The 19,563-nt window shown below is 38.9% G+C and overlaps 1 protein-coding gene across 1 annotated transcript in view; it reads left to right on the top strand.

Annotated features, from left to right (window-relative positions):
- fam120c (family with sequence similarity 120 member C) overlaps window positions 1-19,563 on the top strand; it is a 24,820-nt gene continuing 5,257 nt past the window's right edge. The window contains exons 1-16 of the mRNA XM_015054133.1: window positions 1-1,536; window positions 5,353-5,599; window positions 5,675-5,757; window positions 8,173-8,301; window positions 9,882-9,984; window positions 10,105-10,178; window positions 10,261-10,535; window positions 10,873-11,035; window positions 11,954-12,037; window positions 12,845-13,016; window positions 14,073-14,322; window positions 16,280-16,394; window positions 16,659-16,868; window positions 17,749-17,983; window positions 18,853-18,988; window positions 19,182-19,245. Of these exons, the coding sequence (XP_014909619.1) occupies window positions 1,021-1,536; window positions 5,353-5,599; window positions 5,675-5,757; window positions 8,173-8,301; window positions 9,882-9,984; window positions 10,105-10,178; window positions 10,261-10,535; window positions 10,873-11,035; window positions 11,954-12,037; window positions 12,845-13,016; window positions 14,073-14,322; window positions 16,280-16,394; window positions 16,659-16,868; window positions 17,749-17,983; window positions 18,853-18,988; window positions 19,182-19,245 (2,856 nt within the window). The 5' untranslated portion in view covers window positions 1-1,020. The remainder of the gene's footprint in view (window positions 1,537-5,352; window positions 5,600-5,674; window positions 5,758-8,172; window positions 8,302-9,881; window positions 9,985-10,104; window positions 10,179-10,260; window positions 10,536-10,872; window positions 11,036-11,953; window positions 12,038-12,844; window positions 13,017-14,072; window positions 14,323-16,279; window positions 16,395-16,658; window positions 16,869-17,748; window positions 17,984-18,852; window positions 18,989-19,181; window positions 19,246-19,563) is intronic.

Below are 19,563 nucleotides of genomic sequence, written 5' to 3'. Positions count from 1 at the left end.
CCCCTCCCATTCCACTGGGCCGCGAGGAAGTCGCAAGATGGCTGATGTCGCTTGGAAGTAACGTTCCCCTCCGCAACATGAAGCCGTGAGCGTGGAAGAACGCGAGGGAGGCACCATCGGGCTTTTATTTTTATTTTCTTTTAGTTACTTTTCTTTTAGTTCGTCAAACATCCATTTCATTCCGCGTCGTGTCCGCCCCGGACTCGTCTTCGGGAGTTGACGCGTCAAAATCACGCCGGGGACCCAGCCAGCAGCTAGCGGCTAGCCACCGTTAGCAAATAGAAGCACAGCTAGCCACACTGCTTAGTACTTTGCTTTTTAACTGATACTTTAACCGCCGGCGGGGCATTAAGCTGCGGCTCCACATGTGCTGACGTTTCCCAGGCGCATAAATGTGGCACAAAAAAATTCAGCTGTCATTAAAAAATAACGAATTTTAAAATCTGAACACTATGTCCGCGAACTGGCCATCCAGTCTGTGGGTTGCTAACTAATGCGCAGCTCTGCATCCGTTCATGTGGACTAATCAGAGGTATTATCATTTGATCAACATTTCACTGCAACATCCACCACCTCGCTGCATGTCCGTTACTCGCTGTCAGTTTGATTCTGGAAGCCGGTTGAGAAGAAGCCAAATTATGGGAGCGGGAAATCTGTTGAACTTTTTGTAGTTGTCGGTAGCAACACTGGCCTTGGCTGGCATCACACCAAAAAAATCCACAGGGATGGACACTAATCTGAGCAGCCACGACCAAAAGTGAGAGGTTAGCATTTGGAAAAAATATCTAACAAAAAAACACAGGGGTTGTTAATTTAAAATTAGTGCGCGGTGATCCCCCCCTACACCCAACCTCACCAGCCGGTTGTTTTCCAGTGAACTCAAAGTACAGTTTGTCACTACAGCGGAGACCAGTTAGCATTGCTAGCTGCCGTCTCACCCCACAACACGTTACAAACACGGCGTACAGAACGTACTCAGAAGCCGCTCCCGGCCACACACACCGGCTCAACAACACCGTCATGGGTGTGCAGGGTTTCCAGGAGTATTTAGAGAAGCGGTGCCCCGGGGCGGCGGTCCCCGTGGACCTCCTCAAGCTCGCCCGCACCGCGGCCCGCCAGCCCCCTCACCATCATCACCCACACCACCACCCACATCACCCCGGGCCCATGCCTCCCCCGCCCCCGCCTGCCAGGATCCTGATCGACGCTGACTCCAGCCTGCAGCGCCTGTACGGAGGCTACCAGACGGACTGGGTTTGCGGAGGCGAGTGGAACGCCATGCTGGGCTACCTGGCCGCCCTGTCACAGGCCTGTCTATACCAGGGCGGCCTGGAGCTCGTCGTGGTTTTCAACGGCACTCTGGGGAAGGAGCGCTGGCCCGAGTGGGCGCGGCGAGCTCAGGGCCAGCGGCAGACAGCGCAGCTGATAGTCAACCACGTCGGCAGCAAGGCCACCCCGCCTCCCCGGGCATGGTTCCTGCCCCCGGCTTGCCTCAGCCACTGCGTCCGCCTCGCCATGTTCCGCTTCCGAGTGCGGGTAAGAAAAGAGGAGTGATGGTTGTTGTTTGAACTGGTTTTTGTGGCTTTGCTAGTGTCTTTTTGTGGTTCCTTTGTGCACATCTAGAAGTTCATTCTAAGCAGAGTTGGGTGGTAACTTGGTAAGCCTGTCGCATTTAGCAATAAATCAGTTAAAACAGCTCAATAATTTCCATGTGCATGATTTTTAGTTTTTCTCTTTCTACTCTTTGTGGATGATAAAAGTCTTCTGTCTGGTGTTTTGGTCTCAACTCGCCCTATTTTTGAAAGACAGTTTTGTTTTCAGAGACTTCATAATTAATTTTATTTGTTGGTTTTGTTTATTTATTCTGGATATTTAAAATGTCTTCCAGTGTTAAAGTTTATTGATCTTTGAGAATTAGGGGTCCAGCGATTTCCTTAATTTTGGGAGATCAGTGATCGACCAATACTTACCTGTGAAGCCAAACTTATCTACTTCAGCAAAGGTTGAAAAATGACCTACTGTCCTCGTCTGCTTTCCTGTGAGAGAGGTTTGACCAACAGACTGGCCCACCAGGTCATGTCTGCACGTTCACAGTTAACAATGATCACCCCACTGTTGCCAAACTCAGCAACTTTCTTGCTATATCTAGCAACCTTTCAGTCAGAAAAATTGGCATCTGCCAAAATTGGAATTGATAAGTCAGGGTTTTTAAAGATCGGTAATCCACATTCGACCAGAAAACTACGATCATTGCACCCATACTACTGGGAATGTGTTCTTACATTATTATCCATTACTTAAAATAGTCTAAAAGCAACAGTATCATCATGTAATGGAATAATGTCAGGGACCATTTCTCATTCACCAAAATTGATCTCGACAGGCCTAGTAAGAAAAAAGAGTAACTTCTTTTTTTTTTAAATGTACTTTCAGGAATATTTTTACTGGCATGTCCTTTCTACTTTTACTTGAGTAATTTTATTATAAGGTGTCGCTACTCTTGAGTTGATTTCTGAGAAACACAGAGTTTGAGCTGCTCCAAAGATTTTCTACGCGGTTTGGGTCTGGAGACTGGCTAGGCCACTCCAGAACCTAGACATGCTTCTTACGGGGCCAGTCTTTGGTTGTCCTGGCTGTGCGCTTCGGGTCATTGTCATGTTGGAAAACCCAGCCTCGACCCATCTTCAATGCTCTAACAGGTCTTTGAGGGCCTGTTGCTGGTTGGCAGATGTTCAAATACTTTGCAGCAGTAAGACACAAATAAATTATTAAAAATCATACATTGTGATTTCCTGATTTTTTTCTTTTAGATTATGTCTCACAGTGGACATGCACCTAAGATGAAAATGTCAGACCCCTCCATAATTTCTAAGTGGCAGAACTTCTAAAGTCGCAGCCAGGATGTTAAAATAATTATTTTCCTCATGTAGAATCCCATTCAACCCTGATTATTATAACTTGTCTAAATACAGACAGCACTGATCTACTGATCTTGTTGCTAATTTTTTTTATTTTGCCAAAGAAGGAAAAACCATTCCCTCTACAAAAATGTGAAGTAAGCAGAGACCTGTGGGCCTTTTTGTGTCTTAGATCAACAATTATGAGTAGCTCTCATAATTGTTGAGTGAATATAAAAGTTAGACTATTTTTTGTTCTACTTGGAACTTGCATATTTAGTGTATTATTGAGCAGCTAAAATGTATCTTAATTATTTTCCTCTTGTTTTAGTTTTGTATTTTATGACCCATGAGTGCTTTTTGCTTTATGACTGCCAAAAGGTTTGGATTCTGCTAATCTAGCCTAACATTACCTAACATAAAATAATTTAACCTTTGATACATTTTGAAACAGCAGCTGGTTAAAGCTGCCTGTTTTGTACTTAACATTTTTTGCTGATCAGACTTTTTCCTGCACATTTTCTGGTTTTCTTCGAGGCCTGATTCCTGTTTTTTTGTATCTAAGGACTGAAACACATAAAAGAAAAAAAAAAGCTTTTGCAGCATCTTGGCAGTAGTTTTAATTGCAATATAAAAAGAGACATTTACAAGTAATGTTTTATCAGATTTGTCCATCAAAGTGCATGATGTTGGTTGATGAGTCCATAGACAAAAAAAAAAGATGGACATTTTACTTTTTATGCATTTTTTGATTTGGAAAAATATTCATATTTTCTAGTATTTATAAGGGGGAAAATCTGATTTTAATCCCTAACAATTCACTAATAGTGGATTAAAACTGTTAGGCTACATAAAACATATATTTGTAAGCTGTATATGCAATTTATTTGTCAAGGACCACAGAAAAGATTTTATAAACATGTATTAAATTAATTTGAAAGCTTAAACAAATATTTTTTTCTATATTCATATGTAACAACAAAATGACTCTTGGCTTTTATTTTAAAAAATCTTAATTTTTGTAGAAGGCTAGTGAGTTCTTCCCATAAATATGGAAAGTGAAGATGTAATTCATATAGCACATAGTGTAATGCTTATGCAAATATTGTGTGATAAAATACAGAATAACTGCTAAGAATCACTAAAATCATATTACATTTACTATTTATGAAACATTCCTTTAGGTTTTTATAAAAGCCACATTCTGACCTAAACAAACTTTTTTATTGATGTCCCCAACAGTTTTTCTCGATATTTAAGTATTTTACATAATTATGTATTTATAAGAATTTAATATTTCTCTGTATTTCCATTAATGTCAGGGACTGTTAACTTATAAAATATCAGCGATTAAGACTCCTGATTAAACTAAAATAAGACAGTTTTATGGTTTATTAATTATTGGAGTCACATAACCAGGTTTACTTACAGCAGGCCGAACAGATTATAAATTACTGTAAGTCAAAGCCGTTCCAACAGAGAACAAAATGTTCTCAAGGTGTTCTCAAATTATTTAACGGTTGGTATGAAATGTCCTGTGGAAGAAGGCAATCAGAACTACAGTAGTTTAAATTACTGAATGTATATCCTGCTAAAAGTTCAACATGGTGGATGAATTATAGGTTTGTCAAATGTGATCAACTGGCAATTAATTCAGTTAAACCCAACACAAGTTAATCAATTTGACAATGAAATGTCCAAATAATTTAACTTTAACAACTTAATTCAGTCTAACTCTTCCAGATATGTGGTGAAAATATTCGATTTTCTTTTTATCTATTAGGTTTAGTGAAGATAAGCTGATCAGGCTTTTATTTGAACTTAAATATAAATTTGTATAAACTTTGGCTTTGTTCAACTATTGAATGTAACAAACTTTCTTTAGAAAAAAACAAGAGAATTTCAGTGACAAATTTAATTATTTAGCTAAAGTGTTTGGCACTAAGTACTTTTATTATTTTTAATTTTATAGTAAGTAGAGCCATGAACATCCAGCAAGTTCTCACAAAAAACCCCCCAAAACAGAACATGTTAATTCTCCTATTAATGTGCTTTCTTAATTGAAGGTTGATTTTTTTTTCTTTTTTGAAGAAAGTTCTCATTTTTGTTGTTGTGATTTGACCTAAAAATTATTTAGACCAATTAGACTGGAAAAAAATTCACCCAAATAGTTAGAAAAATTTCCGTCATTTGTTAAGTAAAAAAAGTGTCTCTTTGTGTCAATAAATGTTTTTAGTTTATTGCTGAGCAGATAAAATTAAATATTTTAACAATTTGGCTCACTGAACATTTTAAACTTTGGGATTCTGGCCTGTATTGCAAAAAGTTTGCACACCCCTGGTTTAGTTTGTTTGACACGGTGGCGTGTGAAAGCAAAGCACACCAGGTGAAAATATAACAAATGTTGCAACTTTTGTCATTCTTTGCCATTAACTTGTCTAATCTTCACCCCCAGGTTGTACAGACTTTGGAGGACCACCACCAGGAGGTGCTGTCTCTCTACAGGGACTACGGATTTTCTGGCCTGATCGCTCAGGACTCAGAGTTTGCCCTCTGCAACGTGCCCGCCTACTTCTCCTCACACGCGCTTAAACTGAGCTGGAACGGAAAGAACCTGACCACACACCAGTACCTGCTGTCTGAAGCGGCCAGGCAGCTGGGCCTGAAGACACAGCACCTGCCACTGTTCGCTGCTCTGCTGGGTGAGGAGACGCCAGGCAGCCGCCGCAGCCCAGGACGATTTATCCGCCGCTAACTGACCCGCCTGTCTCTTATAGGAAATCATATTCTGCCTGATGAAGACCTGGCTGCCTTCCACTGGAGTCTGCTGGGACCAGAACACCCACTAGCTTCCCTCAAGGTACTTGGATTTAGAAATTTATCTCAATATTTCGTGGTATTGTTGCAATAACGATAAAAATTATGATTAAAAAAACATATTTTTTATCCAACTGTATGTGCCACAAACAGACATATTGTTCTTTAAAAACGTTCCCATTTGAAACTCAGGATACTTACTTGAAAAAACAGTCATTTATATCAAGGTCTGTCACAATAAATTAATAAATCAATTAAACACATGATACATTAAAATAAACTCAATTTACATTTGCATGATTTATCATTTTTCTCTTTTTTTTCTACCTAAAACTGGATGACTAAAGTCTTCAGTCTCGACTAGCCATTTTTTCGAAGGACAGCTTTGTTTACAGACTTCATAATTAATTTTTTAATTTGTTGTTTCTGTTGTTTTGTTTATTTACTTTTTATATTTAAAATGTATTTCAGTTCCAGTGTTAAATGTTCATTGGAATTTATAGTTTTTTTCAGAATATGCTCTTGCATTATTACATTATTGTGATATTACTTGAAAATAGTCTCAAAACAACAAAATAATCGTTATAACAATAACTCGTGGGATAATTTAACGTCCAACAAAATTTATTATGACAGACCAGTTTTATATCATTAATCTGCACACAGTATTTGCATTTAATCATATTTTAGTATCTACTGATATCCATCAACGCTGTTGTGGATCAGAGTGGAGAAAATATCAAAAATACCATTTCCAATCATGCTGTCAGTTTTGTTTTATTATTCATCATCAATAACTGAAACTTGTGGCAATAAATGAAAATTCTGATATGCATCGTGGTAAATAATTAATGCACAGGCCACATTAAGTACTAAACTGGAATCTCTGCGTCTGGTTCAGACTAAAGTGCCTCCAAATGTAGTTGTGCTTCTGTTCTTTTTTTATTTTTTAATTGTTGATGACTAATCAGCTTTAACCTGCTGATTCCAATTTAATTTAATTTTCTCCATAACACAGTTATAATGCACAGTATGCATTATAACTCTTATGTTCACAACTGCTGTAAGCGGCCATTAATTATCTACATCAGGAGCAGAGAAGACTTCACGCTGCCCTGCAACACAGCGGTTGTCCTTCAGCAGGATTTTATTATTTAAAGACGAAATGATTATGCCGTCTTACATCAGTCAGTATTGTGGAACGCATTGCTGAAGGGAGTAAAATACAGATCCTTTCCTTCATTTTGAGATTTGCAAAATGTTTTAAGCATTTTTTCAATTTAGACACAAAAAAAGCTAATGCTAAAGCACTAACTTGAAGCATGTTGATGCTCACCATGTGTCAGTGACACAAAATTTGTTAAATCACTCTCTACAGGATCAAATGTTATTGTGTCCCTACCTGTATGGTTGCGGTTATGTGATTATTTGGAACAGACTAAAATTTGCTGAGTTATGCTAACGCTAATGATAAGTTTGCCTAAACAGTCTTTTCCCACTTCAAAATAAGAGCCTGAATATAAACGTCTAACATCTTGAAGAAGTATTAATAGTCGAAAACCAAAACTTTATCTTAGATGTTGAACTTTATTCAGCTTGAAGTTTATAAAACTGCAGATTAAAAAGAAAATAACTTGGGCAGAGGTCTTAAGTTTAGTCTAGACAGGAATGTTTTATCTCAGTTGTTTTTTGCAGGATTTTTCTGTCCAGCAAAAGTTTGACTTGTACTTAAAAATCTTCATTGCGTTTTGCGACTTGAGACGGTTGAGGCTACAGCTAACTAGCTGCTAACATGCCCTTGCTAGCTAGCTGACATTTTTGTGTTTGTAACGGGTGAAGTTCAGGTTTATTGCCAGTTGTCTGGACAACATTTATACGTTTCTGTGGAGATACAGGTCTTACAATTTAAGTTTGTGAAACTTGCAAAACCCCTGACAGGAGAAGCTTTAGCTAAGTGCCCTAAAAGCTTTCAAAATTAGCAAAAGTGCTTAGCAAAACTTTAGCTCTGCTATTGGTGGATTAGTGAATGTGCTCATTGCTTTAAAACGTTTATTTCTTCTCACTTCAGCTGAAACGCTGCTCATTGTTGACCCTCAGATAGTCAGGGTGGAAATGTTTTTACAGAGTTAAATTTACGCATGTCTACTTGTATCTGACCTGATTAGTTAGTGTTTTGTTTTACTTTGCATATTTAATGAATGGGACTGTAACAGAGCCTGACTTTATGCAAAATTAATGAGTGAGAATGTCAGTGAAGCATGAACTAAAGCGTGGTTAAGAGTCGGCTCATGTGGGAATCAAGACTGGAATCTTTATTTAGTTTGTTTTAAAAGTAACAGATTTTTATTTAGTTTATGTGAACTATTTATTTTGGTAAAATCCTCCTCGCATCGTCATAAATCTGTAAAAGAAGTGTCAGCGTTTTGTTCTCAGTTTGAACGTTTTGCTGCGGTTTCAGGTGCGAGCCCATCAGCTGGTGCTGCCACCCTGTGAAGTGGTGATCAAAGCTGTTTCTGAGTACGTCTCCTCCATCAAAGACCTGGGAAACCTCGACACCATCGCCAGAGATGTCTTCAAACAGTCACAGGTGGGTCGCGACCTTTGCAGGATTAATGTCTCAGCTTCCTGAAGGCTGGATGGAAACCTACCGCAGTCGCGTTACATGTTTCTGCATGAAAAATAGCTAAGCAGAATAATATTAGTTAATGTTTGATAAGTAAGAGATTATTACTGTGGAGATGATCAAACATCAGTACAGAAAAAATCCAAACGCTTTACAAGGGGGGTTTCCATCGGTGATCAGTCGGGTGCTTTTCCGCTGCACCACGCAGCGAGATTAAAGTCTGCGTAAGACGATCTGCTAATTCAGTGGTGAATGTTTGCTGCACTGTTCACCAGTGGAAAGATTTCAGCAGGAAGCAGTTTTAGGCTGAAAAACGTGATTGAAACCACAAGAACAAAACCAACACCGGCAGCTCCAGGTGTGCTTTATGGTTTGATTCTGCATTAAAAAATTAAAAAATTTTTTATAATGTTAAACTAACTTGGCCACAGATGCTGAAACAAATGCTGGAAGCTTCATGCAGAACAGATTATCCAGATTCAAAGTGTTCATGGGGCCACTTTTATTAAAAATACAAAAAATTTGGTGATTTTTAGATTTTTTTTATTATCATTATTTTTTAAGTGTATTGAAAAGAGTTAAGCATAAAAATTGAACAAAAAAAGCCCTAAATATTTTTCTATTTTTTGATAATTTTTTCCCCAACAAAATATTTAGTTTATTCTCAGACTTTGTCCCCCCCAATCCTTCAAGTAAATTTTGCTGGATATTTGTTGTCCTGATGCATTTTTAAAACCTCTTTGTTTAAAGCTACAGTATGTAACTTTTATAAAAAATGTTTTTTTTTACATATTTGTTAAAATTGTCACCATTTTATTTGACAGATAATCTGTGAAAAGTTCAATCTCCTCCACTTTTTCCCCTGAGCTGCTATTGCCATCCGAAGAAATGCACCTCTGCCGGCCATAAACTACCAATCAGAGTCAGGAGGAGGGTCTTAGCGCAGCCAATCAATCTCATGTACTCGCTACTAAACGTGCTAATGTTGGAGAAAGAACTTACAACAGGAAAACCTTTTATACACAACAGGATGTACTAGCTGCAGTGTAGTGGAGAGCAACAAGGAAAATGGAAGAGATGATGAGTAATGCCACACGGAGGTGATGGACAGCGCTAAGACCCGCCTCCTGGCTCTGATTGGTTGATTATAGTTAGCTCTGGGAACACTGCAAGAAGGCGGAGAAGCTTGATATTTATTTTTTTCTGTTTTATGTGTCTCTTAACATGCTGTCACGACATGGTGACAGTTTCAACAAATATGTAAAAAATATTTTTTATAAGTTACATACTGCAGCTTTAAAACCAGCTGCATTTTGCTGCTAAATGTATATAATAAGCAGCTTTACTGGCACTAAAGTCATAATTTTAACCTTCAAAGTCATAATTAGAAGTATAAAATCATGACTTATTCTCGTAGTTATGCATTGTGTTTCTTTTTTGTGATACATTAAGATGTATAGCAGATGTTCATTTAAAAACAATTCAGTGAATTTTATAAGAGAAATAATGACGGTGAGATTTTCTGTCATATTCTCCGTTTTCAGTCACGAATGGAGGACAAGGTGGAGCGATTCAAGAAAGCTGTGGAGTATTTCTCAGCTGCATCCAAACCACGCTCGCCCAACATGGGGCCTTCGCCTTTCATCTGTGAGTAGAAACCAGTTTACAGCAGGACAGATGTTATGTGATCAGTTTAATCTGACAGAATATGTTTTATTGTGAAGCCAGCTAGGCTAAAATTTAATTTTATCTCCTTTCTGTGCTCAGTACCTGGGTTTGGACCCGTTCCATTTGGGGGACCACCTGGCCACATGGGACCCATCCCTCTTGGAAAGAATCAGGTAGATTTCTGTTGTTTTTTGCTTTGGTTACGTCTTTAATTCCTGTGCGCTCCTGTAAATAATAATTTCCTCCCAACCCCAGTTTCCGCCGCCACAGGGTCCAGGGTTTAAGCCGCCATATCAGAACGCTCCGTACGGACCAGGCTCCGCCCCTCTCTTCCACCCGCCTCAGCAGCCACCCCAGGACTGCAACGACTCGATGACCGGCAAGATGGGCTTCTCCGATTGGTCGGCGCCGTACGATTCCACGCAGGGCGGCAACCGCCTGCCCAACCATCACACCGGCACCCAGTCTGGCCCCTCCCCATCTCCTTCCTCGTCATCAGACGGAGACGAACCCAACGATACCAACGCTAAGTAAATACGCTTCTACATGTTTTACAAGCTGAACAGAACGACGAAGCGCTTTAGACCCAAACATACTCAGGCGAACTTCACTCCGTGGAAGTCCGTACGCGTAATCAGAGCGGACATCAACACAGGAAAATATTTTTGTTTGAAACAAAAAATGGAATAAACACAAACACACTAGGTTTTTCATTTATTAAACTAAAATGAACGTTTGGATAACAAGCTGTTAAGATGAAGTCAAAAGAAAAACCTCATACAGCTCGTTGATGATTGTCAGTAAAATGATTTAAGATCTGAGAAAGTGGAAGAGGTGTGAATGTTTCTGAAACTCTCGTCTTCGCAGTCATCTAACAGACAAATCCTCTCGGTGGGAGGATCCGGCTGGAAGAGGGGGTCCGGCCTCCGGAGACGGTTCCCAAGGCAACGGGAGCGGGTCGAACATTCCGTCACTGTTGTCGATGGCGACGCGGAGTCACATGGACATAACCACACCCCCGCTGCCTCAGGTGAGATGCTCAAAAACCAGCTGATGTTACTGGGTGGGAAACACTTAGATTGATTTATTAATTTTAAAACTCGACAGGATTCTTACAAGTGAATGAAATCCTTGAAAATGCTTCAACTTTAGGCTTTTCAAGATTGGGAAAGTGTTTGATTTCTGTATAAAGTCTTTGAAGGTGCTTCATATTCAAACTGAACAGTTTTGTAATAAATGTTTGGTCAAAGCCTAAATTTGGCCAGCGTTATTTATAGCTGAAACTAGAGATCGACCAATTCAGGTTTATAAGGCCAATACCGATTATTTTACCTTTTTTTTCTGGGCTGATTCTTGAAGCGAATGTTGCTTTTTCTTCTTCCACTTACATAATAGAAATTACACAACAAATGTTAATTAAGCATCAACTTTAAACTGGAGGGAATAAACTAGAAATACAAAATATTGGAGAAAATAAAACAAAATCTGATTTTTTTTTTTTTTTTAAAGTGACAGTAAGTAAAGAAATTAATAAATACAGAATAAATACAGGCTGATGTAAAGTTGACTTCTAGTTGAAACCAGATATTTAAAGATAATAAAGACACACATGCACATTTCTTTTCTCACTGTCAAATCAGAGAAATATTTATATTTTTTTTACGATCATTAGGTTCATCATTAGATTCTGGTATTTATTAGCTAAATACCAGAAAACTTAGAATTTTTTTTTTTTTTTTTTTTGAAATTTTGTTTTGTATTTTTCTCTGTAAAAACATTTCTAAGCATAATATTCTGTAGACTCTAGAATACCATCACAAGACATTAGTGTTTTTATCTCAAGCGGCGCTGGAAAAGTTTGAAAACTTACCTTGAAAATGTTTGAATTTTATTGGAGGAAAAGCGTACGAACCGTTTGTTTCTTCACACCTGTTGCTTCTTTCTCCAGGTCAGTGCTGAGGTTCTTCGTGTAGCCGAACACAGACACAGAAGAGGGCTGATGTACCCCCAGATCTACCACATCCTGACCAAGGTGAATCCTCTCCTAACCCACGTCTCACTGCATTGTCTCAAAAACATCGGCTGATTTGTTTTAATGAGCAGAAACTGTTCAAACAGCAGCATCCATTGCCTTATAGTGCGGAAAATACGGTACATGTAAAGCGAAGATGAACAATTCACATTCAAGATTATATAAAATAAGAAAACTTTACTTGGGAGCGATTCTTCTAATATTTCTTTTGTTCCATCCAGTTTGTCTAGTAGTTTATTTTTTGTCAGTGTCTTTTGTTTTGAACAATGCTCATTTCTCCCAGTTTTCTTCCTATATTTCAGGCGATATGTAAATTTTTCCATGATGTAGATTTCTTTTATTTTTCCTATCCATTGTTCATGACAAATGGGCGTCCATCTTTCCCCATTTCATTTTAATAGCTTTCTTACTAACTATTAACATCATCTTCATCAGATATTTATCCTTTAGTCTTCCTTTTTTGATAAAGATATAATGCCGTGCTACTCATAATAATATTGAATCCCAGAATCATCTTCATAGTTTTGTGCACAGTTTTCAAAAACTGAACAATTTTAGGACAGTTCCAAAGGCCTTTGCTTGTTTCGAACTCAGTTTCCCAGAGTGCTCTTCTGAGCACCATATTTTCAGAATAAGTGATCATTTTCGAGTATTTTGTCTGTTTTGAGGCAGACGCAGCAAAACCCTTCAGGGCTGTGAAGGTTCAGCTGTAAAGCTTCTTCTGATGCATCCGTTTGGCCGGGTTATTATAACAGAAACGGTTGCTATGGAGATGTTGGGCGCTCACGGTTTGTGGTCGTCCCTCAGGGAGAGATGAAGATGCCAGTGTGTATAGAGGACGAGTGTAACTCGGAGCTGCCTCCTGCCTCCCTGCTGTTCCGAGCTGCCAGACAGTACGCGTACGGCGTCCTCTTCAGTCTGGCTGAAACGCACCGCCGCCTGGAGAGGCTCGCCCTCCGCAAGAGGACCCCGCTAGAAGGTGAAGAAACAAAGTTTTCCTGACTTGGAGCGCGAATGATCTCTATAGAGTCTTAATAGGAGGTGGATGAAGTAGCCAAAGTAAGAGTAGCATTACTTGGTCATTTTTTTAGTCAAAAGTAAAAAGTAGCTTTCCAAGAAATTGGTCAACTAAGAGTATTAGTATTTAGCACAAACATTCTTCAAGTACTGAGTAACTGATCATAAAATATGTCATTTTCATGCCTGTGAAAGGTGCTATATAAATAAAGCTTACTTACTTACTTACATTCAGCAGGCAAAACAAACCTCCTTATTAGGAATGGGAATACCAATTCGATTATTGATCTTGGTTATTGATTCGATTCCTTATCGATTCTTTTTCAGTTAGGAAATAAAATCTAATATAAAATATGCACCATGTTGTATTCAATTCAAACAAAATTAAAAGTGGGTTAAATCCATCTGTCAAATTAACATTTTAACATGAAATGCAATTTTCTGCACATCAACAGTTTTCATGCTTTTAATATGATAAACAAGGTTTGTGTAAAAATACTGAATTTATTGAATATGACTGTAAATGTTAATATGAGATTATTCATACAGTACAGAGCTAACATTTAAACCAGGATGTGGAGCAGTTTAACGTTACCTGGGACATTCACAGCAGGAGACGCTTTGCTGGAGGCTCCGCCCCTCGAGGGTCACCACTGTTGCTAAGCAACCGATCAAACACTTTACATTCGTGCTGCGTAGTTAACTGAGGATGTTTGAGGTATTTGCTCCTTGAGTTGTGATTAAAGTTCTGAACATGTTCTAACCGGGCCGAGTATCGCCTCGTTTTGTCAAATATAAACAGATTTTAGATCGCCATCTTGGATATTTTCTCAATACAGAGTGTATGCATCACGCAAATACGTCGCACGTTATGTGAACCGATGAGCAGAATCGTTTAGCAAGCGGCTTAACGATTCGAAGTAATCGGGCTTACCAAGAACCGGTTCTCGATTCCCATCCCTACTCCAAACATAAAGATCCTAAACTTCAACTCTGCTTCCTCCTCCCTGCGTTCCAGTTCCTCCTGTCATCGTCAAAGAGTGGAGCAGCGGCAAGGCCAAGTCGGCTCTGACCCCGGAGCTGGTTCCGGCTCTGTGTTTCCGGGAGTGGACCTGCCCCAACCTGCGGCGGCTCTGGCTGGGCCGGGCCAGCGAGGACCGCTCCAGGAGAACCAGAGCCTTCCTGGCTTGCCTGCGCTCCGACTGCCCAGCCCTCCTCAACCCAGCACAAGTCCCTCAGCATCTGCTGCTCATGTGCTGCGTGCTCAGGTAGGAAAGCTAAGGCTGAAACTGAGACATTACAGAGAAGGAATGTCATGAATTTGACATCACATATCCACATCTGTCCGTTTCTATTTAATTGTGTCAAACTATTTTTATTTAATCTTGGTTGGTTCATTTCTATTTGGGATAAATTCCGTTTCAATTCCATTTATCTACATAGCACAAATTCACAATAAATGTTGTCCCAAAGCGTTTTACAAAAAATAATTTCGGTTCAACACACACACATTCCAGTTGATCCCAGTTAATAAACAGGCTCACTTATTCAAAGTAGATTAAAAGGTTTCTATTTAAAAGGAAAGCCAGCAGATTGCATCAGTAAATCAGATTCAGTAAGGTATTTTTGAATTTGAATTTTAAAAAAGTATTTTAGGTGTATTGAAATTATTTTGTACGGCCCTTGACCACAAACCTAAAATAGCAAAAGTTAGGTCAATAAAACAGAAAACTATTGATGACCCAAAGAAATGGCCTTTTTTATATATAAATCAACATAAACAACAAAAATCAAACGGATAGTCACAATTTTATATTTTTGATCTTTAATTTGCTGATTTCATAAAAATGTTCTTTGTTGAGCAAGTAAAACAAAACCCCCCAAAAATCTAAAAACCAAACAATTTCTTTTTTGCATTTAGTTTAAATTTCCCAGTTTTGGCAAAAAGTTCAGACATCACTGCTCTAAACAGAATCCACATTTCATCATGTCTCATATTTTTAGCAGGGAAGCTTTTTTATTTATTTATTTTTCTAAGATTTTTTAGTTTCCTTTATTTATTAGAAGCTTGAAGGGAAGGTGAGGTTTGCTTTTTGAGAGTTTTTCATTTGGTCTTGGATGTTGTGCAGCTGGAAGGATTCTTATTCCTTTACAAAAAAAAAACCTAACAAGACGAATAAAAAAAGCAAACGTAAGGATGAAAAATCAGATTTCAAGCCACAGATTTCAGGTTCAGGGGAAGACACTTCCAGAACCTCTTTCTCCTTTTAGTCACAGGACCTCAGTGACCTGCAAAGGATGGAGGGATGGAAAACTCCTTTAATGTAAGATGATGCTGCTCTATTTAAAGCTCCAAGTCAAAAACAGCTTCTCAAAGTGGACTCTAAATTGACGAGTAGCCTGTGTGTGTGTGTGTGTGTGTACACTCACTCTAGGTCGGTGCTTCTCAGTTCTGGTCCTCAGGCCCCCCTGCCCTGCATGTTTTAGGTATTTCCCTGCTGCCCCACCACACCTGGATTGAATCTGTGGGCTTCTGCAGTACTTGATGCTTGCAGAAGAGGTAATGCAATCATTTGGATCAGCTGTTCTGAAATAGAGGCACATCTAAAACATGCAGAGGACCGGAATTGAGAAACACTGCTCGAGGTATAGAGGAAAATATTTAAATAAATATATTTAGCCAAGTAAAATAAATTAAAAGTTGTTTTGGGTGCAAAAAATAGACTTTTCTGTAAAAGTCTGTACTTATTACAGGATGTCTGCACATCCTTAAAAAGTTTTAAATTAATGCAACTAAAATTAAGGCTTTAAAATGTCTTAAATTCATTAAAAATATTTTTTCCTTATATATGTTAATAATGGGTTATAAGTTTTCTCCTTACAGAACTACTTAATCTCAAATATTATATGTAGGTTTTTTTTTCTGTAAAGCAAAAGTTTGAGTCACACAAACAACTTCATCGCGTATGCCGGTAATAATTTTACCATGAGAAAAAATTAAAAATCTCCATTTTGCATCAAACAAGCTGTGCTGGATGGAACACAGTTGTGTGAGTCTTGAACTGTAAGTTCAGTTCATGGGCCACAAATGGCCCTCAGGCCTCAGTTTGGACACCCCTTAACCAGATAATATTTATTTTCCTGTTCCTAACATCTGGTTTTGACCCAGCTGTTGGTTTTCTGTTGCTGCTCCATGAAGCCGGTTCTGGTTGGTTCTCCTCTCAGGTATATGATGCAGTGGCCCGGTGGACGGATCCTCCAGAGACACGAGCTCGATGCCTTCCTGGCCCAGGCCGTTTCCAGCCAGCTCTACGAACCCGACCAGCTGCAGGAGCTCAAGGTGACGAGTCACTTTTTTATTCCCAGTCTGTCATGAAACAAAAGAGAAATCAATTCACACTGAAGCGGCTCGACCCGATTGAAAAGAAGCACGGTTCATTTTGGGCCCCATCATTTACATTGTGGCTGAATGTAAAGGTGAAGCTACCCATTAACAAGCACTAATGATCAAATATTCAACTTCTTTTAACATATTTTCATGTTTTTGGTCTGCAGCAGCCATGTTTCTTTATTTTGTCGTTCTGTTCTCCGTGTCGTCCGTCAGGTGGAGAAGGTGGACGCCCGCGGTGTGCAGCTGGCTGCTCTCTTCATGGCCGGCGTCGACACGGCGTTGTTCATCAATGATGTCTGCGGCCAGCCGTTGCCATGGGAACACTGCTGCCCCTGGGGCTTCTTTGACGGCAAACTTTTCCAGAGCAAACTGGCGCGGGCCGCCCGCGACCGGGCCGCCCTGCTGGACATGTGCGAGGGGCAGGTAAGAGACCGAGGCGGGGGGCAATAAACATGGCTCAGGGCTTTCGGTTTAGTTTCTTCACACACTGGAGACAAGGTGTAATGCATATGCAGTCCTGAAACAATCAGAATAATCATGATTTAACAATTATTTAAATAATTAACTAATTTAGCAATTGATTGATTAACTGGAGTGTACAGAATCTAAAACATGTCATTTGCTGAAAAAAGCAACACCATGAGGGCTGCAATTAAGTCAAAACTGTGCAAAGAATATATACATTCTGTATTTTAGATGAAAAACCTGCATTTGTAAATATGTGCTACCCATAGCTAACTTTATTAATCCCTTTAGTAATTAACTGGAATATACAGACTTAAAAAAGGCCTTTTGCTGAATTAATAGCATATTCACTGCAGTAATTAAATCAAAACTGTACAAAAAAAAAGTAAAATCTTTGTCTGATGTGTTTTCCCAGTTTTAGCTTCACCTGGTTCAAATTCTCCTGCTAAGCACCTGTATCTAAATATTAATGATTAATACAAAATGAATCAATCTATGACCACTGGAGAAATGCTGTTATTGCATTGTAGGCAATAAGATGCTTATTATTTAAAAATTGAATTTAATTATTTGGTTCTTTCAAATTATTTCTAAAATTGTATTAAACAAAACTTGTTGTTCAATGAATAAAGCAGAATGTATAAATTTATTTATCTAATTAATCGTCAGAATAATTGAATGTTGGTAAAGTAATTGTCAGTTGCAGCCATTTTCACACAGGCACGACTCCATCTTTCTTTCACCAATCAGTGATTTTCCTACTAAAACCAAACGACCGTCTGCAGCTGACAACATGTTGAGCTCGATTCATCCAGCGTCTCATCGTTCTGCTCTGCAGGAGGAGCTGGTGTCAAAGGTGGAGAAGATGCGGCAGGCGATCCTCGAGGGCATCAACCTCTCTCGTCCTCCTCCCCCTCCGCCTCCTCTGCCGCCTCCTGCCTTCCTGCCCCCCGCCATGGTGCCCCCTTTCTACCCCATGCCTCTCTACCCGCCTCGCCCCATGGGCGGCATGCCCCCTCATCACCCGCACCATCCTCATCACCCCAGCCAACACAGACCCAGAGCTTTCCCAGGTACGCTCCAGTTCAACACACGCGGTTCTGCAGACTCTTTGAATGAACATGAGCTCAAAATTACAGGTTAAAAGGTCGGTTTGTGTGGAAAGGAGGAAAACGCAGCTGATAAAATGATCAAAAACTAGATGGAGGTTGTCATAAATAACCTGAGCAACAGATATTTACTTTTGCTATAAAATGAAAATATTTGGCTTGGCCTTCCTGAAACGATTATTCTGATTATTCATGATTTAATCGATTATTGAAATAATTGTCAACTAATTTAGTAATCGATTAATCATTAACTGGAGAGGAAACACTTAAGTAAAAAGGTAATTTGCTTAAACAACACCACAGTCAGAGCAGAAATTCACTCAAAGTTTAAAATAAACACATTTTGCATTTAAAACAGAAAACTTTTTGTCTGTAAATATGTTCTACCCAGAACTAATCAAGTTGCAGTTTTAGCGTCATCCATTTAAAATTGTTTTTTTTAAAAAAACATCTTTTGCAATACAATTATTAATCAGAACATTTTCAAAGCAGTAATGAAGCAAAAAATTTATAAATTTTGCACGTACAAGTGTTCACTAAAAGAATGCTTGTATTGACTTTTAGGCAATAACATTTTTTTTCTTATTTAAAGTATTTGAATTATTCATTTGCATTTTTTATGTCTTTTTTTTAATATAAATTAAGCTTAAGTGGTTGAATGAAGAATCCAAAGAATGTGCCATTTTTTTTTTTTTTGTTCAGTTAATCGCCAGAATAATTAATTACTAAAATAATCCTACAAATACTTCTAACAGCACCACAAAATCAGATATTCTGATGAGGTTTGTAGATTTTTATGACCAACTTTGATCAGCGTTTCTTTTTCTGCCCAGGCATTCAGTCCATCCCGCCTCAGGGAGGGAAGCTGGAGATCGCCGGCATGGTGGTGGGCCAGTGGGCTGGAAACAAGCCTCTCCGCGGCAGAGGAGGGTTCAACATGCAGGTGGTCTCGGTGGGAGCCGGAAAAGGGTGAGGTTCACCAGACATATTATCTTCTTAGCTATGATCAGTCATCCAGTAGTTTGTCATGCACATAAAAACAGTTGATCTTTACAAATTGGCAACAAGTGAGTGCAAGCTCACAGAGTCCTGCTGACAGTGGTTGTGTTGAAAAGATTAAAAACTATTTCTTTTAAAATGTGTTTCTTTTTGTTCTGTGCAGGCGGGGTAAAGAGATTCCAGCAAAAATAAAGGGGACGAAAAAACCAGCTGCCAACAGATCACAGGTATGACATCAAGATCCCAGAAGAATTCATAAAGTTCATTTTAAGCATTTATTTTCACTAACTTTGTTCATCTGCAATGAGAATAAAAATAATCTACTTTACTACAGAAATGTTACGATAATAGTGTACACTTGCTGGTTTCTGCTGCAAAAGAGCATTGTGGAGTACACTGGCTGTGTCTAGGGCTGTTGTAAACGAATATTTTAGTAATCGAGTAATCTATCGATTATTCTTACGATTAATCGAGTAATCGGATAAAAAAAATTATAAAATTAAATATTGGTAAATCTGGCATAATGCCGGTGTTACTATCAGATA

The sequence above is a fragment of the Poecilia latipinna genome, unplaced genomic scaffold (assembly GCF_001443285.1).
Source record: "Poecilia latipinna isolate Pla-1442-1.1 unplaced genomic scaffold, P_latipinna-1.0 Scaffold1230, whole genome shotgun sequence".
NCBI lineage: Eukaryota > Metazoa > Chordata > Actinopteri > Cyprinodontiformes > Poeciliidae > Poecilia > Poecilia latipinna.
This window is presented reverse-complemented; position numbering and strand designations above follow the sequence as displayed.